Genomic DNA, 26,737 nt, shown 5'->3' on the forward strand with positions numbered 1-26,737 from the left:
CAACAGAGGCCAAAGGGAAGATGCAGGCAATAAAATGGTTGTCTGGCTAAGTTTAAACTCATTTTCTGTGTACCCTCTTCTCTTACTTCAAGTGTTGTTTCGGATGCAGCGACACATAACAGTCACAGATAGTTGTGAAAAGAAGGAGCACTTTATTTGTTGTACGTACTGTGTTTTAGTGTCAGTTCAACCAAATGACAGCAGATTGCTTACTTCGAAGGATATCAAACTACACAAATTGTCTTGGTTTTCTCCCATGAGGTTCTGATCTGATCTGAGATTTCTGCTGCAATCCAGTTCAATAGAGGTGAATAGAATTTTGAAAAAAACGTTTGAAAAGGGTCCATTCCCATAGTGTGAAGTGGCAGCAGCCTTCACTGATGCAGATGTCTCAAAGCCTTGGCACACAAACTGATGATTTTTTTGTTTATGTGAGTGAACTGACCCTTTAACAAAAAAACAAAAGTCAGGTCTAGAAAACACACTATGCACGGAAATTATAGAAACTTTTACACAAGGAGAAAGTGGCGGGAGTCTAACGTGGAGGAGCAGTTTAACACTGCAGATAACTGAGTCAGCATCAGGGAAACTACAATGTTGGGGGCAACAATGGAGCCTGACCACAGGCAAAAACAAATCCAGCATCTGTTATTTTCCAGTCTGTTTCCCAACGTGGACCTTCTCTGTGGACACGGGAGTAAGGCTCATCCTGGTGCTGATGTCTCACATCCAAAGATCAAAGGTTGGCTTTATTCCAGCTCTACGAGCAGATCTCCTTCTCCCACTGTCTCCCCTGGCTTACAGTGAACGCTTTTAACCTGGAAACGCAGCAGGACACACAAACATTAAGGCTGCTGTTTGTTCATGTGCTATTTTAGTAATAGTAAAAATCTAGTTGTCACTGTCAGAATTCTATACTATTACCTTTGCTTGTTTGACAGCAGTCAAACTGTTCTGCATCTTCATGGCTTCAATCACACAGATCTCCTGACCTTCTGCAACCTACACACAAACAAATTACAAGACAGGATATATCCTAGTTATATATTCAGGGGAATCCCAGAATGAAAATTACACATGATGGCGTAAGACATTCTGAGGGAGATTCAGACTTGAAACTATGGCAGGCCAAATATAATTTTCATTGAATTCTACTAATACCATTACAAATAATGATTATAATGATGATATTAATATTTTGTATTTTGCCCATTATCCATTTGCCAAAATCAGGTATTATTGTAGACTTTATTGTGAATATTTTGGCCACGATACTCATTTAGTGAGAATCTTGTTACAGCCTTACAATTATTGAAAACACACACTCTTACCTGCAGTGAAACATTGTAATAAATTGACCTTCATCGGGCAAAATATGAGGTGTGCGGGAGAGTTTTCACTAACGTCTGGTACACGTTTTAAAAAACCCTACTATTAACACAGACTGCTGAGTAAGAGTTAGTGTAAGTCTAATATATTAGGATGTGTTACCGTATCTCCAGGCTTGACAGACACAGCCACTATTGTTCCTGGCATCGGTGAACGTAGGATGCTGCTGGTGTCTTCTGGAACTTTCTCTGGCATGAATGAGTTCAACTCTGCTGCCAACTTGGACAGAACGCGCAACTGAAACTTCACGAAGAAACACAGTATGATTAACACAGGACTGAGTGATGAGACGAACCTGATCAAATAAGGAGCAAAGCTATGGTCTTACACCTGGAGAACTGTTGCATGTGTGAAAATAAGTTGTTCAAAGGTGTGTGTGCCACCAGAGGGTGAAGTGTGAAGACTGATAAAGGTTTTCATGTGTCGTCACTTGATTTCACTGTTGTTTGGGTCTGAACAATAAGTTTGAAAATACAAATTCTAAATATTTATTTATCAGTTAAGGGATGGAATCTATGCTGGAGGGAAAGAGACAAATTGTGATTTGGTAATATGGGCTACACAAATACAATTTGATTGATTGATTGAACAAAGATGGATGGTCTTGACCGGGTGCATGGAGTAAATAAATATGGACTTTATGGAATAAACTGAACAGATACTTAGTTTAATGTTATTTTGAAATTCAGTTCCAGTATAAAAACCAGAGAGATATCTTGAATGATTAGTTTGATACAAATATATACAAATTAGTTTAGAATTTGTGGAATTTTGGAATAACTGAATGATAAAGAGCAAACTTGTTTTGATATAGTCGTCACAATAGCTGTATGGCAACATTCTCCTCATTACAAGGTAATCTGTGTGACGATGTGCATGTAAGGAAACGTACCGATGTGCCCAGGTACTGCAGGACAATCCTTCCTGAGGCATCTCTGGACAGACACTAAAACAAAAGACAAAATATGATCTGCACTACATCTGTAGTCATGACCACGGATCTTTGAGGCAAACAAAGAGTGTGTGTGTGTGTTACCTGGAGCATTCTGTGTGTACCGTTGATGGTGATTGGCAGTAGTGGGGAGGCCAGGTTCCACTCTCCATTCACTTCCACCGTTCCTCCATCCACCTCTACCTGTATGACACATTATTTTTTACTTTAGTTTCCTTATAGTCATAAGAGACCATCAGAGTCACTTTGTTAGCTACTGATGTGTTACATTTGTTCATGGATGCACATTAAATACTCACAGTATAAACATTTCCAGATTTGGTCACCTCCATAGCATGGAGCCCCTCCCCCAGCTCCACACACAGCTCCCAGTGGTTACATTCCACAGGGGTAGAGGACACCCTGCAAAACACATAGGTCACTTTAAATTAATCAGAGCCAAAGCATCTGAGCTTGTCCTTCCTCTAGAGACCTATCTACTTGATTTATACCACATAGATGGCTCATCATCACTTTTCAACAGCGTGTAGCAAAATTACATGAATCTTTCCAGTGTCTTCACCTCAAGTCACCCAGGACCTTCTGTGAACGGAGCTGAGCTGTGATGTAGAGCGCCGCTGCCGAGGCCAGCAGCTCCCTGCGATTATCCACCTCCAGCTGGTGACCCTTGAAGCCATCAGGATAGACCTCCGGCAGGAAGTTAGTGCTTATGTCCCCAGAGATAAAGCGAGGATGGGTGATGATTTCCCGCAGGAGAGGAATGTTGTGGGTCACACCTGGAGAGAAGCCACACAAACCAAAAACAACAAAATATTGGTCGACTTTAAAAGGGGACTATAAGTATAGCGAATGTTGATTATAAAGATTTGTTGGTGTACCTCTGATAACATAGTTATCCAGAGCATCCTCCATCTTGGCAAGCGCTTCAGCTCGCGTAGCTCCATAGGTAACCAACTACAAACAGATACCACAGGAACTTATTACAGAGCCATGAACCCTTCTGCTGCAGCAGCAGTATGCAACCCGCTTTCTTGTTGTGACAACGTGTTTCTAAAAATATGAAACACACCATTTCCTAATCAAACCATCACTATTTCACAGACCTTAGAGATCATGGGATCATAGTAGATGCTGATGTCACTGCCCTCCTGGATACCACTGTCTACACGGACCTGACAGGACAAGGGAGAGAAAAGACAGTGTTACTATTGCCAGGACAGGTGCTTGTCTCTTATGAATATTAGAGTGTATTGTGCGTAAAGAGAAACTTTTTCTTAAATGATCTTCTCTAATGCAGCTCTAATTGGTTATAAAAGATTAGAATACTTGTATGTGACAAATATCTCAGATTATCAAAACTTACATTGCTGAGGTTGAGTGGCTCTTGGTATTGGGACAAGCGTCCGATGGAGGGCAGACCAAAGGACTTGTAAGGATCCTACCAGAGCAAAGCACAGTAAAACAGATAGATCAATGGAAAATACAGTCTCTGGAGTTCACCTTTCACACATGAACGCAGCGGGAGATTCTCTGCTCAGATGTGTTCACAACGACACAAAGATCTCAGCCTTCGAAAGGATGGTGCAGCAGCCAGGGGCAGGAGGAGACGTGGTAATTCCACTGCAGAGATCACATGTTTTTGTTTACAGCACATCGACACCGGTGTCAGTGTACATTTCTATGTGTATTGTTTTGAGTTTTTTTTGTTTTGTGTCTGTCGCATATTAGAAACGTCATAACACACCCACTCGCTCTCTGTGAATCCTGCCGAAGATCTCCTGATTTTTCCTCACACAAGTTCACATGGACATAATCCAGAGTTCTTACTAGGAGACTGGCAGGAGAAACTCTCAAGAAAGTCCAGAAGCTCTCTTTTTTCGCATTTGTGTTCTTACATACAGTCCCTCTGGAGAATGTGAAGAGATTATCCAGAGTTAAGTGAATGTCTAAAAGCAACTTTAAGGAAATATATCCAGCAGAATGTACTCTGCACAAATATACACACACCTCGGCATAGACGCGACTCTCAACAGCCCAGCCGTTTATTGGGATGTCTTCCTGTTTGTGCTGCAGCTGGTACCCTTTGGCAACCCTGATCATCTGTTCCACCAGGTCCAGGCCAGTAATGCACTCTGTGATTGGATGTTCCACCTGTGGTCAGAGGTTAAAAACAGAAGATACTTGTTTCTGTTAGCAAAATAGCAGTGTGCTTCTTCATCAGCAGGTTTGCTCAATTTTCATTAAGATGGTTATTTATGGGTGTAGTCAAACGCCATGCACTGATGATGACTGAACAATGGTTGAAAGCTCTGCTAAAAACCTGTATGAAGATTTAAGATTATTTTCCTCACCACAGCTGTGAAACAAAAGAAAATGCTTCAAAAGGCTCTTTACGTAGCATTTTATTTAACCTGTTGTTAAATTTCTTATAGTAGACAGCTGGGCCATCACTGTTCTTAGATTTGCTCAGTAGCAACAATAACAACATCAACTAGAAATATCACTCAGTAGAGTGCATACCTCAGTACCCTAACCATATTTTAATTCACTATATCCTGATTTTTATATGGATCTGCACCAAATTTCCCTAACCCTAACCCTCATCCTGCTAACAATCTAAAAAACAAACAAAACTCAGACAAACACATTAAACATTACCTTCTTGGTGGAGGTATGTAAGAGATTAAAATGACAAAACAAACAATATTGTTCTCTCTCTTGGGCTGGATGAAGGCCTTATTTAAAAGGAGAATATAACACAAATATAGTCCACATGTATACATACACAAACACAGACACAACCCGTATTGACCTGTAGTCTTGTGTTCATCTCCAGGAAGAAGAAGTTCTTCTTAGAATCCACCAGGAACTCCACAGTGCCAGCAGACGAATACTCCACAGCCTTGGCCAGCTGCACTGCCTGCTCACCCATCGCTCGCCGTGTCACTGGGTCCAGGAAAGTGCTGGTAGGTAAGACAGCACCAGACCGACTCAGTTGTGTAAATGGAGTCTAGAAGCTAACTTCATCAATTAACAACAAAACCATTTATCTTTTCTAAAATACATACATAAACTTATCTTTAACCTCATATCTTTAGTGTTGATTATTGTGCAGGCTGGTAAGATATTCAAAGTAGACTTGCTGAGCACTTTATTAGGAACACAGTATACCTGATTATTCATGCAATTGGTGACTGGAATCCAACCACTGACAGTCTGGTTGGTGGACAACGTGCTTTACCTCCTGAGCCACAGCCAAATGAGACGGACGGATAGACAACCCAAACTCATAATGTCACAGAGACATTAGGACATCCAGCAGCTCTGACAACAATAGGTCTAACAATTGTCTAACGTGCTGGATATGCTGTTTCACAGTTTGGCTATAACTAAGCTCCTGAAGAACATGAAGCATGTTGTAGCTTGTTCCTCTGCAGTATAGCACAGACACAATGATATATAATAAAACCTGTGGTCTACATTTCCACCTCATCCAAGTTATCATCAGTTGTCTGTTGCTGCTGTTAATTATGTTTTTTGTACGTCTTTTGAAAAAAGCCATTTGCCCTTGTTGATTTCAAACAAACAGCTGCCAAAAGCAGACAGTGTGTGTCACTAACCTGGGAGCCTCCTCCACCACCTTCTGGTTTCTCCTCTGAATGGAGCACTCCCGCTCATTCAGCCACAGAGCGTTACCATGTTTATCAGCCAGCACCTGTAACAAGTACACAATGTTCGCTAGCTCTTCCGTGATAAGGACACAACTCACCAATTTGTTTAGTCATTGTTGTCACTATGGCTCAACAACTAATTTCCATTGGTATTCATGTCCTGATCACATTCTCCCACTTTACATGAAAATAAAAATTAAGGCTATTTTATAATTTTTTCATACAATCTAGTATTTATTCTGTTCTATTCTTGTCTACAATTTTTTTTTCTTTATAACAGACAACTGTGAATCAATAAACTGCACTAGCCTGTTTAAAAAGGGCTTTACAATTCATGTTTGACTGATTCATATAAAATGTGGTTGTTTTGAGTCATAATGAATATGAGACTTGCTTCATCTTATAAGGTTTATACACTTTGAATCCATCCTATATGTCCATGATCTCTTAAAGTTTCATGCGTTCTCAGACAGAGAACAAGAAAAATAACTGACATTTCGTTTGTAAAATAATCTTTATTAACAATGAATCTATTACTGAGCATTCAAATGGCCAACTGAGTCCCCTCTCACACCGTGTTTGTTCATTATATGACATTAGATCACTGTGTGCATGTGTCTTATACCTGTATCTCTATATGTCTGGGGTTGTCTATGTACTTCTCAATGAGCAACCTGTCGTCTCCAAAGCTGGATGCTGCCTCCTGGGATGAGAACCGGAAACCTTCCCTGCAAAAAAGTGCACACACACAGACAAGCACAGATACATGCACACACAAATTGCAGCAGTTATAAATGCTGCAGAAACAAGCATTGGTCTGTCTAGTGGTCTGTAGAAAAATCTAAGCAGTAGGAGACAGTGAGGCCGAAATTCAGGGAGATGAAGTAGATTTAAGTTCAAATCTAAAGACTTTAAATAGTAATTGTATTTTGAAGCGTGTGAGGTAAAATCTTAAGAATACTCAAGGAAGACTAGTAGTAACCAGTTACATTAGCTTTAATAAAAATACAGTGACTTCACTAAGAATACAGACCACTTCACAGTTATGCACAATTTACTGTGAAGTAGATTTAATGTTAAAAGAATAAAACCAGGCTACACTAAAATTGTTACATTGCTACATTGTTAGTGTTGAAATAGAATAACTTTCATATATTTTGTTTAAGCTGTGATGCATGATTGTTGTACATGGCTTTCCTTGATAGATGTTAAAAAAAAAAATATTCGGTAATATATAGAGAGGGTGTGTCAGAAACAGAGGAATACGATACCTTGTCTCCTCATCATTCCAAGATATCCTCATTCCTTTCCCTCCTCCTCCTGCAGATGCTTTTATCATCACTGGGTAGCCTAGCAGTAACAAAATAATAAAGCAACACCACAGTTGTAAATATGCTTTTGAAAAGCCCAAATGTTCACCTTGGTTTGACAACACAAATATGGCCACAAGTACCTCCAGCAAAGAGATGCAACATTAACATGAGATAACTCAGTCTTCTATATTTAACACTGGAAAATATACACTAGTGTCAGAGAGCTGCACTACCTGCACACAGAGCTATGTAAAGCCATAAAGTTTACATAGACCATCAGTGATATTTATTGATTTATACAACTCTTCTTTTTCTGTCAGAAAAGAAATGTCTTTGTCACAAAAAACTAAATTGTTCAGTTTCTTTCATATTATGTGTAGGTCTTGTGAAAATGCGACCAAATCTGATATGAAATATACATACAGCAACCAACAGTACTGTCAGGCGGTTTACAGAGGTTTCTGAAATGTCATTTGATTTTAAAGGAGACATATTATGCCCATTTTACCACAAGTTGATATGGTTCCTTCGGGTCTTAATGAAATGTCTGTAACATTTTTTGGTCAAAATACCACAAGGATCATTTAAAACAGCAGCCTTCTTACCCTGTCTGAAACAGCCCTCCTCAGATTGACCTGTTTTGAGTGCCCGCCCGCCCCCCCCTCTCGAGACAGCGAGTGCGAGGCAGCTGGGGGAGAGCAAGGCAGCGAGTGCGGGGCAGCGAGTGCGAGGCAGCTGGGGGAGAGCGAGGCAGCGAGTGCGGGGCAGCGAGTGCGGGGCAGCGAGTGCGGGGCAGCGAGTGCGGGGCAGCGAGTGCGGGGCAGCGAGTGCGGGGCAACGAGTGCGAGCCGGAGCGGAGGTCCGGTCGGAACTCCCCGGCGTAAACAAACACATCCACCAGATGGAAGCAGCTGACATGGAGCCAGCAGTCCCCCAGCGAGCCCGAGCTGAGGAGGGAGCTGTGGCAGGTAAATCACCCAGACCGCAGGCTCTGTTTCCTCCGCCTCTCACCCAGCTGATCGTGAGATCGCGGCTCCTGCCCCGGCAGCCTCCTCCGTGAGGCTGCCGGCTCTGCGGCTCCTGCTCCGCGATCACGGAGGAGGCACCGCGGCTCCGTCCTGTCACGGAGCACGAGCAGTGGAGCCGGCTCCAAGGCTCCTTCACCGTGACAGGACGGAGCCGCGGTGCCTCCTCCGTGTTCACGGAGCATCAGCCGGAGCCCGAGCCAAGAGGGAGCTGTGGCAGGTAACTCACCCCTACCGCAGGCTCTGTTTCCTCCGCCTCTCACCCAGCTCCCTGGCTGGTTAGCTCCCCAGCTAAGCCCCAGCCCCCCCCCTCGAGTTGAGGACTTTACCCTGGTCTCCTCCTCCGCCAGATCTCCACCTCTGGGGGGAGTGGTCTATAACTGACTTGATGTAGGCATTTACAATAATCCCATTGGACGCACTCAAGCATACAGTTTCTGAGGAACCACAACAAATCGCGGGAGTTGTGTTTTTCCACAGTTTTTGGGACGGTAGACATGCCATATACCCAAATTAACGTGTAGAAGCACTACAAAGGTGGCATTTTCATAATATGGGCCCTTTAAGATTGCCCCTAAACTTTTGGGGAATAGTTTCATACAATTGGTATCATCGTTGCGCCTAGAAATAGAGCTTGTTTGACTGCTCACATTAAAATGAACCACAAACATCGTAATGGTTGATACCTTATGGTTTAGTACAGTTTTGAGAAAGCACGTAACAGATTAAAATGTTTCCTCTAGGATTTTTATTTTTTTTTGCAGCGTGGGCAGGCCAGCCAGTCCCCAATTACTTTGGTTGGACTCTTCTCTTCTTTTGCCAATTTTCAATCCAACAATAATTCTGCCAGAATCTTACTGCCAATGAAGATTTATTAAAGATTAATTGATTAAAAAGCTGAGAGAAAGGCAACCAAACTCTGGCCAGATGGATATGGTTCAGCATGGCTCAATTCACACACAGTAACACATTTTGTAAACTTTCAGTGTGTAGACAAGTGATGACTTACCAATTTCCTGTGAAATCTTCACAGCTTCCTCTGCAGTCTGAGGGGAGGCAGAAAGGAGTTACTCATGACTGAATTGACAACTGGCCATAATCTGCCTTTTCCATGCTTCACCTGTTGGTCCACTTGTTATCTATGAACATGAGTGACCAACTGCCATGCACTGCCAACTTCAACTATCGGTTGAGCCTGGTAAAGGATGTGACTGGCATGTGACCATACCATCAATAAGACTTGATGGTTTCAACTATGACAATTAAGAATCTTGATTTAAGTCTCTTTGCATAGTCATTTTTGATCGGATCACTACAGTTGTACTTGAAATAGATTACAGAAATAAACTTGACCAAGACTAACAGAAAAGTTAGACTTGGATAAGGGATTAGTTAGGACAGAGCAACTTGTCTAGTATTGGACTCTCCCCCAACATTACAGGAGACAGACCTAAGTGAGTCACCTAATCATAGGTGGGAGATCCCTCACCACCAGTGACTGCTCGTGAGTGTGAATCTGGAAAGCTGCACTCATTTTCAAATCTATACTGAATCTAAAGCCCTAAAAGTCCATATTCTAGTTTTCCCCTATCTTTTATGTCTAATCAAATGACTCTTGAACCGCTGGCTCGGTTGGCTGGGGCTAGGTAGGTGCCTCTCTCCTCCACTAGAATTGCTGCTGTTCCTAACAACCACAGATATCTCTTTTCATATGTGAAGGCAGCATAAATGAGCCTTCAGAAAACACTGTTAACCACATTTACATTTGGAATGGAATCGGTTAGACTGAATGATGCTCATCAGAATTCTGTCCATACTATCAAGATAGGTATGATGTGCTTGTATAGAGGCTTTTTTAAATGGCAGTTTCTGATCAAAATGTTTTTAGGACACAATTAGTCAATATTGTGTTATTGCTCATTCTAGTGTTTATACACAATCATGCTGATTTAATAATATATTCATCTTTCATACATGCAATGCAGTGTATGTGTGCTCATACCTTGACAACTCCATCAAATCCTGGGATGGTGCTGACATTAGCAGCCTTAGCAATTAGCTTGCTCTCAATTTTATCCCCCATTGCCTGGATAGCATGGGTGTCTGGGCCAATGAATGCCACGCCCTCTGCCTCCTGGTGAAAAGACAAGGATTTGAACAGTGTGTTTGTATCTAGTACTTCTATCATTAACACAAGGGATTCAACAAAATTCTGGGGTTATTGTCCATGTGGTGGTAACTACTATTGTAACAGCCAGTCAAATTTAAGCATGGTCATTTAAAGCAATAGTTCAGCATTTTGGTAAATTCACTTATTTTCTTTCAGAGAGTGAGAAGAAATGTTGAATTATGCCATAAAAGGAACATTTACTTTTATTTTTTTTTCATTCAATAATAAAGTACTACTGAAACCTCACAGGAGGTGTGGTTTTATAAATGCCAACTAGAATATTTAAGTTATATTCGAAACAAAAAGCTTTCAGCTGCCTTTTGGGGTAGACCTTGATTTGAGATTATTTCCTCATCACAAGGTAAAAAATAAGCTTAACTGTTCTTACGCTGGCAAGAAAAAGTAAGTGAATCTGGTCCCTCTCCTCCACATTCTGTATATTCACACAAATAATGTATTTTTGGATATTACTGCTTATATAGTAGATGAAGTCACTTTGGATGTTTTTCATGGGAGTATGACTGGTCATACAAGGTCACTAGGTACTTCACTATTCATGTTGTTTTTTCAACATTTCACTTAAATTTGTTGGTGATTCAAGTTAATGAGACTAAAATATGTCTGAATAAATCAGGAATAAATGCATTCCCTAACATAAAAAAACACAATTCAAACTTGTTTAATACTCATCATAGCAAACTGTATGTGTTGATAGAGAGAGAGAGCTGATGCCTGGCCGATTCAACTCACCAGTCGTTTTGCAAACTCTTTGTTTTCAGAGAGAAACCCATAACCAGGATGAACCTGCATGGAGAAAAGAATTCAAACTTTGAATTAAAAATGTGTTTCTTTCTAACACACAGCTATAGTTTATAGTTTATAGATTACATAACCAGATATATTGTAGACATGAAATGTAGCAAAACATTTTGTTCCAAGCAGCAGCTCACTAGATAAATGAATCGTACTCCTATGGTGGAGTAGCAGCAGTTCACACGTGATTACTAACTGTATATTTACTGAATCTCTTGACGAAGCTGTGTACTGACGTGTTCACTGTTCAGATGAGCTACCATAGGAAAAAGTGTATTAAGTACACAGAATGTCCGGCATGCCCTCTGCAACAGTCACATGACATACATAACAACAACTAAATATATGCTTACAGCTTGTGCTCCAGTAGCTCTGATGGCCCCCATGATGGCATCCATGTTCAGGTAGCTCTTATTGGTGGGGGCCGGGCCAACACACACTGCCTCATCAGCCATCTTGGTATGGACCTAGATACACACATACATACATGATGTTAAGTCCTGTCATCTCAGCAGTGCAAAGTGAGATACAGACTATACAAAAAAATACTTTGAATACAAACTTCATATTGAGCGAGACATGTGCAGACTTGGGCCTTTCATTGTTGAAAAAACACCTTTAAGTGAACATTTAGAGGTCTGTCGCAGCTGCCAAACCTATTCCAAAAGGGTTTGTAAGAAACTTTCATTTACACACCTTTAGAAATTTAAGGGAAAGGTTGAAAAATACCGGATTCCGCCTATATGCTGCACTGAATTTGTGTCACACATATCGATATTGCTTGTTCCCCAGTTTTCCCCGATTGCAGTTGAAGAATCAAACATGAGTTGTCCAATCCTGCTTGTTTGGGGTATCCACCCTCTAATTCAGCACTTTTTCTATCACACACCTGTGGAGGAAAATTCCACTGACCAGTGTCTAAGGTAGTGGAAATCCCCTGACTAGGCGTCTCACTGCTATGACCTTGACAAACAGGATGGAACCCTTATTTGTGATGTTTTTCTTCCAACTGATACCACGGACGGACAGATAAAGCAGATAAGACACAGAGGATGATCTTTCATGTCTTTTTTCACATCATGTCTTATGAAACGCCTCTTTGTGTACGTTCTGGCTTTTGTGAACTTGCGCCCAGTTTTTCCATTTTGAGCACACGTGCTTGGTGTATAAACTCTGCAGAGTGTTTTATTATAAAGACTCAAAAGCAACTCCAGTCTGAGAATTTCATTATTTCAATCTCAAGATGAATTTCCATCACACACCATTGACACAATGGCTGTGCAGCAGACATTTAGGATCCTTTAGTATACAGACAGCTTCAACTTCTGGGCCAAAGCCACCTGCAAGGATCTTTGGAATTCAATTTAACACTTGATTATGTTTCTGACTCACTGCACTTGAGTCTACATCACTGTGGACAGCTACAGTCTTGATGCCCATCTTCTTACACGTCTTGATCACCTGATGGAAAAACACAACATTAAAACCGCTTCACTCTACCTTCAACACTAGTTACAGCTCTGAGTTGTTTTGATGGGTACTGGTGGCAATGTGTTGTCAATGGAGAAAGTAGCAGAGACAGCTCCTGCATCTGAGGTGATCTGAGATGAAGCTTCAGTGAGTGTGTCTTTATGTCTTTAACAGTATCAGCTGGGTTTCATTTACATATATTTGTGTGAAACAGTCTTACTCTGCAAGCAATTTCTCCTCTGTTGGCGATGAGGATCTTATCAAAGGTCTGTGGAGGGAAACATATTGCCACAGTTTATTATTGACACAAGGACTTTCTTTCCACCACCCCTGTTTCGATGAGAACACTAACAAACACACAATTTTATACCCTACCAACTCATTTCATAATGACTACTTCATGCATAATTGCCTTACAAAGATAATATTAAGAAATGTTTTTTTTAGTTTTCACAGCAGATTGAATACATCATCGGCTACAGACAAACAGGAGGAGAAAAGAGCTATTGCTTACCTTTTCACTGGGGTTGTACACAGTGGAATATTGAGTCTTACTGTGCAATGCACAACATCTTGACTGGAATGAGCCATACTGCAATACACATACACATACACAGTATTAGGCTACAACATTATTTCCTTCATGCATTATCATGTAGCATTAGGGTTGCTCTGAGTTGTCTGTGTAAATTTAATCAATTCCATTTCGGACTCGCCTCAAAAATTCCTATTTTCACATCTTTCATAAACCAAACTATGATGTAAAACGAACAACTTTTGTTTTCTGCAGGTTCAAATTGTAACACAAAATATGTAATATAAAGAATGTAACATGGGTCCACATTCTGCTGACTTTGATTGATCCCATTCTGTGTTAGAAAATGTAACCAGATTCATAACTTTAATTTAAACAGTGTGGAGCTTTAACACAGCTCATTCATACTTTAATCAGACTACGGCTGCTGTATTATGTACAGTTACTACTACAGTCAGATCCATTCAACTCATAACTAATCATTTTACAAACCATGTTAAATTATCTTGACCAAACCAGGTATCCACTGTCTTCTAATGATTTCTGTCAAATATGGGAACTATCAGCAGATCTGTGGCACTTCCTTTAGGCATGTAGTTACCAATGTGTATCACAGAGAGCATGAATTGGACAACATAAGGAAGTCTACTTCTTAATTTTCATAAGAAACTTAACTAAATGGAAACTAAAGGTTGCCTGGACCAGCATCAAAAGTAATACTCAACATATGTAAAAGGGCCCACACTGAGTCTGGCTTTCCAGAGGTTTCTTCCAGTTAAAAAGTCACCAGTACTGCTCGTCGCCATCTTTAAAGGGCCAGCATGCAAAAATCAATGTGTCTCAATGGCATACGCCGGTCAACTGATACTGTCTGTATACATGTTGCTGCTGGTTTATTGGAATATTTTGAGGAATGTTGAATGAAGTTTGTCAATAAAGTTGAGGTGAAAAAATGGGAGGGGTTGACGCCTCTGTCTCTCCACCACTCTGGTAGCAACTTGTCTTCTGCTGTTTTTCACCATTCTGCTCCACAGGAAGTAGATGTTTTTCATTAGGAAAATATTCCTGACATGAAAACCAAACTTCAATTGTGAACATGACGTGAAGGTGCTGTAAAGAAGTCAGACTGGGCATTACATTAAATCAATACTATCAATTAAATACTAAGAAGCTTTGCCCCCTTACATGGCAAATACAAGGACTATCTTATATTGTGCTATTGTGTTGTTCTAACAAAGTATCACAAACAGGTGGTCACAAGGTTACAGTAAGTAACATGATTTCATATTTTTTAATATTATTTGTGAATGATCAACTGTGTTTAGTGAATTTGACTTGGGCCTTGTCCTTGTGATGAAGTGATGGCCAATAGGTTAGTAAACATACCTTACCCAATTGCTAGAACCTTTCACATCCCCGTCTGAAGGGCAACCTGTCTCTGTCTGCCTGCCTGTCTCTCTCTGTCTGTCTGTCTGTCTGTCTGTCTGTCTGTCTGTCTGTCTGTCTCTGCCTGTCTCGCTCTGTGTCTGTCAGCGATAACGTCAAAGTTACACCTGCCCTCCTCTGACCGCCTCTCGCCATCATTAACTTGTCTTCTCTGTGCCCCAGCGTCTGATGTGAAGGAGCTCGGTCTCAGTGCTCAGGATCCCGCTAACACCCTCCAGGACCCTGCACTGCTCGTCGTGAGGAGGTGAGACGTTGCTGACGCTAATGTGGCTCACTCTTTATATTGTCGTTGTGCAGCCTGGTGGAGCTGGACTCACCTTTACAGCGAACAGCAGCTTGCTGAGAGACGGAGAGAGGCTGTGCGCCGCCATGTTGCCCCCACTGTGACGGTCAAACTCCACGACGTCATGACGTCAGAGCTTTACAGCGACCAGAGTGGTGGAGAGACAGAGGAGTCAACCCCTCCTATTTTTTTTTACCTCAACTTTATTGACAAACTTCATTCAACTTTCCTCAGAATATTCCAATAAATAAAGTATACTCTCCAACGCTTTATGTAACAAGGTGACTTCAAGATACAATGTGATGCAATACAATTCTAACTGCAAATAATAGATCCACATTTGACTAGACTACTAGATCTCAACCCTGAAATGATTTATTCTGTCTTTATTCTGTGAAACATTCTTCACACATTTGACTGTCATCCGCAAATCAAGTGAGTTTCTGAAGTTCCAGTCTCTCTCTTCTTGTGTCCCTACTGCTGACAGACACAAACATAGACTTTTGTAGTTTAAGTCTGTAAATATGGGGAATGCCCTCTAAATAACTCAGCAGCTTCTATTAGTTACAACTATACCTTGGACCTTAAGGAAAATTGTTGGACGCTGGTAGGATGGCCTTCAAACAAAGCGTGAATATCCATGCAATAAAAAGGTGGATAAAAATCTGAATCAATACAACAATCAGCGAAGTTCTCGACTAATGATGGCCTTTGTCATCAGTTCAGTCGCTGACAGCTATGTTTCTTTTCATGCTGTCTGAATAACACTGTCAAATATTAGTTCTTAACTGCAGTGTCATGGAGTGAAATTTGGTGTCATATTGTTTCCACTTAAGCTCACATGTTCCGTCCAACTCCAGGCAGCCTGCTGTGCTGATTCAGATTTGACTGCTGAAGCGGTTTAAAACGCTTGTTTTCATTACCGCGGGCAGTTGTGTCTTTGACCTAACCTTCACACTGGTCATTTTATATACCCTGTTGCAATGATCTGACTTCATCTCTGATCTTAAATGTCTTACAGACAACTCTTATGGTGCAGACACACAATGTGCTGCAAGTGATTTTAAAGGGCCAATATTGTGTAAAATAAATTGTCTGGGCTTTTACTATCTGTAATTTCTTAAAGGAGGTCAGCATGAACCCTCAAAGTATGAATAATGTCAAGCTGCTGACTTTTTCACTCAGTCCATTCTAAGAAATATGTTATTGAAACGTCTTGTTTCGTACTGTCTGTCTGCTGTCTGCTGTCTGCCTTTCTGTCTGTCTGTCTGTCTGCCTTTCTGCCAGCCTGCCAGCCTGTCTGTCTGTCTGTCTGTCTGTCTGTCTGTCTGTCTGTCTGTCTGTCTGTCTGTCTGTCTGTCTGTCTGTCTGTCTGTCTGTCTGTCTGTCTGTCTGTCTGTCTGTCTGTCTGTCTGTCTGTCTGTCTGTCTGTCTGTCTGTCTGTCTGTCTGTCTGTCTGTCTGTCTGTCTGTCTGTCTGTCTGTCTGTCTGTCTGTCTGTCTGTCTGTCTGTCTGTCTGTCTGTCTGTCTGTCTGTCTGTCTGCCTTCCTGCCTGCGTGCCTGCCTGCCTGCCTGCCAGCCTGCCAGCCAGTCTGTCTGTCTGTCTGTCTGTCTGTCTGTCTGTCTGTCTGTCTGTCTGTCTGTCTGTCTACCTTTCTGTCGGTCTGTCTGTCTGTCTGTCTGTCTGTCTGTCTGTCTGTCTGTCTGTCTGTCTGTCTGTCTGCCAGTCTGCCTTTCTGCCTGCCTGCCTGCCAGTCTGTCTACCTTTCTGTCTGTCTGTCTGTCTGTCTGTCTGTCTGTCTGTCTGTCTGTCTGTCTGTCTGTCTGTCTGTCTGTCTGTCTGTCTGTCTGTCTGTCTGTCTGTCTGTCTGTCTGTCTGTCTGTCTGTCTGTCTGTCTGTCTGTCTGTCTGTCTGTCTGTCTGTCTGTCTGTCTGTCTGCCTGTCTGCCAGCCTGCCTGACTTCTTGCCTTCCTGCCTTCCTGCCTGCCTGCCTGCCTGCCTGCCTGCCTGGCAGTGCCTGCCTGCCTGCCTATCTGTCTGTCTGTCTGTCAATAGACACGTGAGCAGCCCTTGCAGATGTATTTGATACACCGGCAGCACACGGTGCTAGTTTTACAGTCTTTTTTCCGGGGGCACATCTGACACCTCTTCCTCTTACTCACACTGAGCGGGGCTGCTGCTAGGGCTGTGGCAGGGACCGGACGCTCAGGTCGAGCGTCTATGTGGACTATAGCTCACTGTGCGGCTGCGGCTTTTACAGCTTTCACAACTGCGGATGATCACACGCATGCACGCAGACAGACAGACACACACACACACACACACACACACACACACACACACACACACACAATCTGGGTCAATCCGACCCAAGAACAACACGAGGGCTAAACTGATGAATGATGGTTTTATATAACTTCATCCATTCAGAACTTTACTGTTGTTACTCAGAGATTGATTATTTATTTCTGGTCATTTTGCCCTCATACACAAATCTGTGTAGTTGACATGTTACGTAAAGCAGCTTGTTTTGGGTAAAACCAGGTTAAGGTAGTGTTAATGTAAGTGTTAATTCAGTCCCTCTGGTCACACAATTTATTTTATATAATTCAAAAAATCAACACAATGAAAAAATTCTGTGGAAATAAATTGATTATTCAAATCAATCAGTTATCATCAGAAATAACTAATTTTCCATAATGACTTGCCAACTGGGTGCCATGATCTGTTCCACTTGTTATCCAAGGGAACATGGTGGGGATTCATTGCAGGTTAAGAGATGTACGGTTTGTTTCAGTTTGGTACTATCATTTCTCTGATCCATGTCATACACAATTAACAACATTTAAGGAGCTGCATCTCAATGTATAAGAGATTAATGAAAGGATGGGCCGTGCAATTTTTACGTTTCTCAGACTAAACTAAACACGAACATGAAAGTTTCCAGTTATTGTGCTACAATTTATGTTTACCGCTTTTTCAAGCTCACAGAAATTATTATAATACAGATTAGTGAACTTACTTGAAATATGCATTTTGAGGCAGCAACCTTCTTTGATGCTGACAAGTCTTTATTTAACCACAAAAAGGAAAGGCCAAAAGCCTTTACTTGTAATATTGCTGCTTTGTTATTTCTTAACAAAAAAAAATAGACCAAAAAACACGTAATGCTGTGGATGGCGCCTGCTACATACTAGTGTGTGCTTCACAAATGACTAATAATAAGTAATAAATGTTTAAATGATTTATTTAACCAATAACATTTTCTTGTGCATGAGAAAATTCATGAGAAATTCATCACATATTTTTTTGTATTGCTCTTTGAAGACTGCACATGACTCATGCAGTAAACCAGTGGATGTAAAATGCAATTTTACTCACTGTTAAATGACCTTGAGACTTGAGCCAGCACCTCCAACCAGTAGCTTAGCCTCAAACTTCTTTATAATATTATAGAAAAAACAAAACAAAACATGTAGTTGTTACCTCACATACTGCTGGTTCAGTCTCTTTACAGCTCTGACTTTTAATCTTAAGTAGAATGGCTGGTTCCTTCACATTAAAAGTCTGACACCAAAATTCACGACACTCGTAAAGTCTGGAGTGCAGATTTAGGTGCAAATACACTGTCTGACCTGTATCCAATACCTTTTCTAGTTAATATGATGTACATAAGATATCACAGGTCAACAGGTTTGGGGTACAATTGTGTCACAGGGGTCAGTCCTGCAGATTAAAGATTGGTCCTTGGTGAAAAAGAGTATCAGTCTATGCTAATTTTAAAAGCACCTTGGTGTAAAGCAGTCCGAGCTGGTAGGGCATATCCACTTCATGTCTGATATTAATTAATCACAAATCTAAACATGGATTAATTTAGTTGGCTTGAATTATGTGGAGACCCTGACTATACTGAATAGTTCAGTTAGTGGAACAGTAGTGCAACCAAACCAATCACTCAGCTTTGTCTGGAACTTCTCTTAGTCTAAATTGTTGCAGATGTGCCTGAAAGCTGGCAATTTGTATCAGATGATCTTCAGTCATATTTGAGAAAGATCTCCTGAACTTACACTTCACTGATCATTAAAGTATTGTTCTCTTTAAGCCTTATGAGCCTTGTTGCCATTGTAAAAAGACAGACAGTCTTCTCACCTGTTTTCAGAAATCTGTTTAAAGAATCAAAATACTGTACAGTAAAAAAAATTCTATGGAGTTTCTCAGACATCCAGGCCATGCTTATCCAGGAAGGGTTGAGTAAAGGAAGAACACAACACTGAAAAGAGGAATCTTAGAACCTCAGGGGAATCTTTTAAAAAAATATCATCACATCCCTGTTTTTCACACAAAATAAAAACTTAAAAACCACACATCCAGAGACAAGAAAAGCAATCTGGTAAAACATTCCATTGCAGTGAGGAATGCACGGCCCTGTATTTTTGACGAGACTGAACAACCCTTAAATACATGCAAGCTCAACAAAGGAGGGCACCAGCAGTTTACCTACACCCAAAGGATAAGGGACACTCCTCTGACAACAACAATGTTCATATTGTGTATAGATTCCTTTAACAGTGGAGGAGGTCTACAACAACACTTATTTCCAACCAACAATGCTGCTCTTTCATCCCTTCCCTGAAGATTCCCAATTCTCCTCATGTGACTCCAACTGTCGATCACACTTGGCCTGCTGTGACCCCAATGACTCCAATGACTGTAAAGGCCTTGATAACAACCCTGCAGAGGTTGAATACCTAAACTCTTCACCAATCAGAGTACTGAGGAAGCCTCTTGGATGAGGGACGTAAATCTTTAAGTATCCACAACAGACACAGTTGCACTTGATTCAACTCTTCTTGGATGGTTGATAAAATGGTTGATTTCATGGTCACTATTCAACAACATGGGCAGGAAGCTTAGTTCAGTGTAATGAATTGTTTTTCCTTTCGTATTCATTCATTTAGTTACAAGTTGATTATGCTTTTGTGTTGCTTTATCATGGGGTCAGTGTGTAAGAGGTGGAACATTAAAGGGTTACAGGATGATATCCACTGAAGTTTAATGGGTAATCTGCCTCCTATATTTCATAAAGAGAAACCAGTGGTTCAGTGAATGTACTCTGAGCACTGGATATTGTCAAAAGATCTTAACGTGCTTGTTTTCCATACATGGCTCTTTACCTTTTATCAAATGCAATTTAGAAGGAAGCATGTTATTAAACTTCCAGGTCAAATGCAAAGGATTTTATTGAGCTTGTGTAGTTTCAAGCACATGGCATCCATGCCTCCTTTATCTATACAAGCCTATTGTTGACAGGGTCACAGAGAGCTGGAGCCGATCCCTCACATTGGGTGACAGGTATGGTACACCAGTCCAGCATTGGGCTATAAATGGACAAACAACCATTCAAGGGTAATTCAGTATGCATGTTTGGAACTCAACTCAAAAAGGCCCCAGCTGGAGAGTTCAAACCCTTGACCCTATACTTGTGAAAGTGCATCCCACTGTTCCACCACGCCAACCATATAAATTGATGCAAGCCGCTCAAGTAGATTGCATTGCTCTTTAGAATCAAAATATCCATGACAGTTCTACCTTTAAACTTGCACTTACAAATATCCACGTACCCTCTCTGCTCTTGACTTCCAAATTAATTAGCTTGTGATAATATGTTTGAACCCCTCCTAGCTAAATTTATTTTGAAGACAGAAATTAATTTTCCAGATTTTTTTCTCAAATTATCCATGCATCCGTCTTCCTGTTCAATGAAGGATTATTGGAGACATTTCAGATGTGCTCATTTTCAGTTTTACCTTGCTTATTTCGACCTGATTGGTAATACACCAGTAGTGTTTCTCCTGAAATAGCATTTATATCCTGCTATAACCTATACCATTGATTAATTAATCAGCTTCAGATAGATTTCCTTACATCCCTGGATAAAATTGAGCTTGAAATGACCTACTAGTGGATGGATAATGCACATGACTCACTTATCAAGCATTTAAAGTGATCTCTTCAAATAATAAATTATAAGTTTTTTCAACTTCCACCACAATCTTAGACAATACATTGCACTTTCTTGATCCATTGACATTACAGGATGCTTACACTGACTGAATATTCAAATCCGAGCTGCTACTTTTTATGGCTGCATGTTTGATCAAAGGAAAAATACTAGATGGTTTGTGCATCATTTAATACACATTTTTGTTAAAGGAATATGTGAATGACATACATGGTCATTTTGGAAACTTTGGGGAACTTAATTGAAAGTGGAGTGTAAACATTAATTCCATGATGACCTTTCTGAAAGGAGTTGAAGAGGTTAAGGAGACACTTGATCAGTACAAAGGGGATCCCACTGTCTTAAATCTCAAGCTATACTGCTGGATGCTGTGTTAGATTAGACTGTTGTGACATAATACACTTTTGAGCAAGTTACTACCAAGGGTTATAAGTGAAAGCCTCAGTTTGCGTCAAACAAAGATCTTGTCTGATTGCCAATCAGCATCTGAGACAATTTCTGACAGCACAGTGAGCTGCCTCCAACAGACTTTGTAACTTTCTCACATTGTACCACATATTTTGCTTTAAGCCTACTGATGCCTTCACAGGCATTCACTCACCAGGTCTATTACCATTTGTACATTTATATTGTGAGCTCAGATTCACAATACCCACTTTACATCTGTGTCAATTTAGCCCTTGAGATTGCTTCATCTAGGTGGATGTCGAAGATAAATTGGTCAAAAATCTCTCTCTGTAGAGGGGTCATAAAGTAGACACACACTCTCTTTATATTCCTTAACAACAAGCACAACAGTCACCAACATTCTCTGGTTCATTTGTACAAAATAATCCCCTTTGTTAGTTCAGGTTAGCTAGCTAACACTGATTAGATAACTTGCAATTATTTTTCAGACGTTTAATTTGATAATCATAGTGATAGAATTCTTCTTGTCCCTTGCAGCATTTCTGAGCCATTCCCTTTGGTCCACAGATGGTGACGATGTCTGAGCCGAGTTCTGTATCTGAAACGGGGGAACAGCAATCCTTCGGATCACACCCTCCTGCAGAAGTGCCACTGATGCTGAACCATACAACTACTGGTTCTAGAAAATAACAGAAACTATGATTCCACAGAGCATCATTTGACCTGACCTTGGTCTGTGAACGTATGAGGTCTGTTGTGAACCTTCAGTTTCACCAGTCCCTCCATCCTACGTGACGTACTCCTCGTCATCACTAGGTTCTGATTTGATGTGGTCTGGGTGAAGTAGAGGAAAGTGTGGTGCTGTAGTCCTGGTACAGACATACCACTCTTTAATGTTAGACAACTGAGGTAAGGCTGGGTTGACTGAGCGCTGGCTCCTACGTGGGGTCCTTCCACTCTGCTGCTTCTGGGCCAGCTGATTTTTCAGGCCCGACAAAGACAGATCCAGTGGCATTGCCATTGGGGACGAACTTCGCAGCAGCAGCTTATGGTCCACATCGCTGGCTGAGCTAATACCCAGTTCGTGATTAGTCAGAAGTGGAAATTCTGCATTTCTGTTGGCAAGTGATGGAGAGAGACGGTTCATTTTAAGGTTGAGGGGCTCGAGGAGAGCCTGATGAGGTTGTTGTAGTTGATGAGGGATGGAGTCATATGGGTCCTGGGGTTCAGAGGTAGGTGACATCTTGACGTGAACCTTCATGTGTTTGCGCAGGGAACTGGGGTGGGTGTAGGACTTGGTGCAACCAAGCGCCTTGCAGTCGTAGGGCTTAGACGCGGTGTGGACCTGTGAGTGCTTCTTCCGGTCGCTGCTGTTGGCGAAGCGTCGCTCGCAAAACTCACACTGGAATGGCTTCTCACCTGCAAAACAAACATGAAACTCTCAATAATCAAAGTCTAGAATGCGCAACAAACTATGATTAATATATTAATAACAATCCAATTATTGAATATCTCTGCAAAAAACTGGTCTAAGTCTGTTGTTTTTGAATAAATAAACTGACTTCACTCGACACTTCACCAATCATACATTAACATCTCTTCTTTCTTTAAAGTCACTGAGAGCAATCTGATCTACAGGGTGTGGCCGCAAGGAACCCTCATTTATGGTCTGTGGTAATCACTAAGTTATAAGGACTCGTAATCAATACCAAATTTCACCGAGAAGTTTTGTTTGAAAATCTTCCTTCAGAGTCCAAAAATTACCACAAATGATTATAACATTGGGTAAACAATATGTTGCACTTTGTATTAATTATATTAAGACACTACACATTCAGAAATATATGGTGATGTTTAAATATAAATACTATACTTGACCTTGTAAGAACTGAGAACAAGGAGAGTTTATTTGGCTATTTGGCTTTAATGAGGAACAAGTTACATATTTGTCTTTGTTTTTTTCACCTTTTAAATGCAATTTCTATTAAATGGGATGAACATTTTAAAAGTTTTCTAAATTTTACTGGTTCTATGGTGTTAAGAAATATATGATGGAGTGTCATGTGTGTATGCACTTTTGAAAATTTACAGTAGCAGTAGTGTAACTCTAAAAGATTATTGTATCATTAAAAACATCCTTGCTACATCAGGAATTGTTGCTTTGAGCTTTTCTCCCTGATGCCAACAAGTGGACTGATGTTGTAGAATGATTACTAAACAAAATATTATTATTGTGATGACTGTATTTTGATAGGCATCTTTTGTAGCAAATTTACAAAGAAAAACACATGAATGGTAACTGTTCTGTATTTATAAAGCACTTTTCTAGTCTTGATGACCACTCAAAGCACTTTACAGTACAGTTTGCCATTCGCCCATTCATACATTCACACAGTGCATCCATGGGCAGCACTTCTTTCTATGGGGGCCCATTCAGCGTTCAGCATCTTGCCCAAGGACACTTCAGCATGCAGATGGGGAAGACTGGTCGCCCCCATGAAGTACTTTGCGTTTAAAGGTTAACTTTTATACCTGAATAAAACAGTGGTAGGATTCATCATTTTGGTATTGAGGCTGCTATTCTAAATATATAAAAAATAACTCTATAAAGTAGACATAAATATAGAAAGAATATAGATGATACTGAATGCCATAAGGATTGACCTGACCAACAGTTTCTAAAAGGTTAAAATAAAATGTGTTAAATTTAGGTCTGAGATCTGTGTTTTTTATTTACATTTTTTTATTTCCTCCTTTTTAAAATGTAATGCATTTTCAATTCCTTAACTCATTTATTTATTTATCCTTCTTTCTCTCCAGATAGTAATTTGTTGCAACACTGCGAAGTGTAATGGAAGTGGGTCATAATTCATAATATCTCATTTATATGTCATGTAATATGTATGTACACAATACTGGTGTTGTACAATGGATCAGTTGGATTAGTTCTCGGATTAGTTCTTGTGACCTACGATGTTTGTATGGAGGGGGTTGTTTTGTGTGTTGTTTTTTTCTTTTTTTAAGGCACAATAGAAATAAACATCATTGCTTTTTAGCTTCTTAACAACTTAGACCTTATTCCATGAGCCCATAAACATCCAATACACCTAAAATACATATAACTGAACATGCACTCTATTGGTAGTTTATTAGATAGACCTAATTAAAAATGAATGCAGTCAACTGAAACATCCCTGTACCAATTCCTCACAAATCTTCTAATAAATAATTTTTGTTCACACTCTTTCCCAGAGATTTTGCTTCAACTGCAGGATCGTGGTCAAGGCTGAATTCTGAAGCTCCTGTACATGTACATAAATAAACCGAAAGCGTTTCTTACTTTGTCTACCCTGTTTAATTCCAGCTGATGTTTTGGTTCATCGCGTTTCTCACTATATAATAAATTAATAGTGAGTCTGAATGTGATTGAATGGATTTCAGTGACGTGTCCTGGTAGTGTCCGAGTCTGTTCAGGGTCCTATGGTTAACATCCTCCTCACCCGCTCCCCTCATTCTGACGAATAAACCATGACATGCAAATTATTAAAACTAAAGAAACACCAGTCACAGAGGTTCTTAGACAAACCTGCAATCCCAACAGTATTAGATGACTTATAAACGATGAACAAAGGATTAGAAGAACATGTATAAACCATAAATAAAATTGTTTGCCGAGCCTTCAGTGTCTGAATAGAAGGTAGACCTAATGTTTTATTAAGATGGCAACTGAGTCTGTTTAAAACTGCATATTGTCTGTTTCTGGCTCAATGTGAAAAAACAACATTATTCATGTGAACTATATTTTTATGCAGATTGGCATTAAAATTATAAATATAGCCCCACGTCTGCCTCAACACAATCACTTCAGTTGTGTAAACCTAATCAGTTTAACTGTGCACTCATCGTTTCCCCCCTCTCTCTGCGCCGCTTCCTGTCACCTTACATGACTCTGAGCTGCAGTGTGGAGCTGTGATTCCTCCTCAAGGAAACAAGGGCTCAGCGGAGGACGAGTGTGAATCCGAAGTGAACGGAGCCTGTGTGAATGTGGAGGGGATTCCTCTCAGACTGGATCAGTCTCGCTTCACCTCTGTGTTCTGTCACGGATTTACACACTGACTGGCATAATGACTCCATGTCTTTGTTCGCGAGTGAGTGTGTGTGTGTGAGTGTGTGTGCGTGCGTCCATGCAACCATGAAACCGTACCAGTGTGCGTGCGCGTGTGGATCTTGAGGTTCTCGGAGCGTGCGAACATCTTGCCGCAGTTGGGAAACGCGCATGAAAACGGCTTCTCTCCGGTGTGCACGCGGATGTGGTTGATGAGTTTGTATTTGGCTTTGAACGCCTTCCCGCCGCGCAGGCACTCGTCCCACATGCAGACGTGACTGAGGCTCTCCAGCCCCGTGGCTACATGCTCGGTGGTGACGTGGTCCACCAGCTCGTGCATGGAGCTGAAAGTTTGGTCGCAGACGGACGTCGCCGTCCGCCCGAGCCTCTGTCTCGAAGAAGTTCGGTCAATCCATTTGCACACCAGTTCGGTTTTGACGACGAGGCCTTTGGAGAAATCCACCAGGCCGTCCATCCCACCGCCGGCACCGCTGTCGGCAGAAGCGGGGATGCTAGCGGCTCTGTGCGGTGATACGATGCTCGAAGCTCCGGAGTTGTTGTTCCCCAGCGGAGAGACGAGGCCATTGTGCCTGGCCACTCCAGCCGTCCGCTTCATGCTCGGCACGGCGGACTGCCCCGCTCTTAGCGCCGACTACAATCCTCCCTTCCGCAGAAAAACGAGTTAAATCCACCGGGCGAAGCGTTCGCCGCTTCCCCGCCTCCGTCCTGGGCGTTTAGGCGAAAGGTAGAGCGCATGCGGCGGTGTCTTTGCCCCCCGCTGCTTGATGTTAGATCCCGAGAGCCAGAGCCTCCATGCTTTTATTTACTGTGTGAATGGAGGTGAACGGAGTCGAAGGAATACAGCAGCCGCGGCCCAACACTGTCTGCTGACGTCCTCGTCTCCTTCCCTCCTCCTCTCCTTTCCTCAGCCCCTTCCCTGGTTAACGACCAGCCGACTAAATGGGAATTTAGATTGACAGGACAAAAACACGAAAATGAAGTGGATTATAATAGAACAGTCAATGTTTGATAAGAATTAAATGGTCTCACACTATCATTACATATAAATTAGAAAATTCCACATGTATACATTAAGTCACATTTACATAGACTATTACATAATCTATATTATCT

General features: G+C 41.2%; 2 protein-coding genes across 2 annotated transcripts; both read right to left on the minus strand.

Annotated features, from left to right (window-relative positions):
- Positions 1 to 132: 132 nt before the first annotated feature.
- Positions 133 to 15,167, minus strand: pcca (propionyl-CoA carboxylase subunit alpha). The gene is made up of 23 exons (XM_061087091.1): positions 15,102 to 15,167; positions 13,318 to 13,395; positions 13,024 to 13,071; positions 12,726 to 12,794; positions 11,687 to 11,800; positions 11,271 to 11,324; positions 10,353 to 10,484; positions 9,360 to 9,396; positions 7,284 to 7,362; positions 6,638 to 6,740; positions 5,962 to 6,056; positions 5,154 to 5,304; positions 4,349 to 4,492; positions 3,705 to 3,779; positions 3,445 to 3,513; positions 3,220 to 3,295; positions 2,904 to 3,117; positions 2,641 to 2,743; positions 2,426 to 2,524; positions 2,282 to 2,335; positions 1,492 to 1,632; positions 925 to 1,002; positions 133 to 818 (listed from the first exon to the last, which is right to left on the minus strand). The coding sequence occupies exons 1-23, from the start codon at positions 15,153 to 15,155 to the stop codon at positions 750 to 752; spliced, it is 2,136 nt and encodes a 711-aa protein (XP_060943074.1). The 5' UTR covers positions 15,156 to 15,167; the 3' UTR covers positions 133 to 749.
- A 6,808-nt stretch (positions 15,168 to 21,975) lies between these two features.
- On the minus strand, positions 21,976 to 26,421 carry zic2b (zic family member 2 (odd-paired homolog, Drosophila) b). The gene is made up of 2 exons (XM_061087337.1): positions 25,703 to 26,421; positions 21,976 to 22,917 (listed from the first exon to the last, which is right to left on the minus strand). Exons 1-2 carry the CDS (start codon positions 26,217 to 26,219, stop codon positions 22,286 to 22,288), a joined length of 1,149 nt encoding a protein of 382 aa, XP_060943320.1. The 5' UTR covers positions 26,220 to 26,421; the 3' UTR covers positions 21,976 to 22,285.
- Between the last annotated feature and the right edge of the window lie 316 nt (positions 26,422 to 26,737).

This window comes from Limanda limanda, chromosome 15 (genome assembly GCF_963576545.1).
Source record: "Limanda limanda chromosome 15, fLimLim1.1, whole genome shotgun sequence".
Classification (NCBI taxonomy): Eukaryota; Metazoa; Chordata; class Actinopteri; order Pleuronectiformes; family Pleuronectidae; genus Limanda; species Limanda limanda.

What these genes read in the sequence shown, in the direction of transcription:
- zic2b (XM_061087337.1), bottom strand. Translation starts at nt 26,219, where the DNA reads ATGAAGCGGACGGCTGGAGTGGCCAGGCACAATGGCCTCGTCTCTCCG. An exon ending in CCACACGCGCACGCACACTG is followed by an intron (nt 22,918 to 25,702) that starts GTACGGTTTCAT and finishes TTTGTTTTGCAG; the next exon opens with GTGAGAAGCCATTCCAGTGT.
- pcca (XM_061087091.1), bottom strand. Translation starts at nt 15,155, where the DNA reads ATGGCGGCGCACAGCCTCTCTCCGTCTCTCAGCAAGCTGCTGTTCGCT. An exon ending in TGGAATGATGAGGAGACAAG is followed by an intron (nt 6,741 to 7,283) that starts GTATCGTATTCC and finishes ACTTTTTTGCAG; the next exon opens with GGAAGGTTTCCGGTTCTCAT. An exon ending in AAGGTCCTGGGTGACTTGAG is followed by an intron (nt 2,744 to 2,903) that starts GTGAAGACACTG and finishes TGTGTTTTGCAG; the next exon opens with GGTGTCCTCTACCCCTGTGG.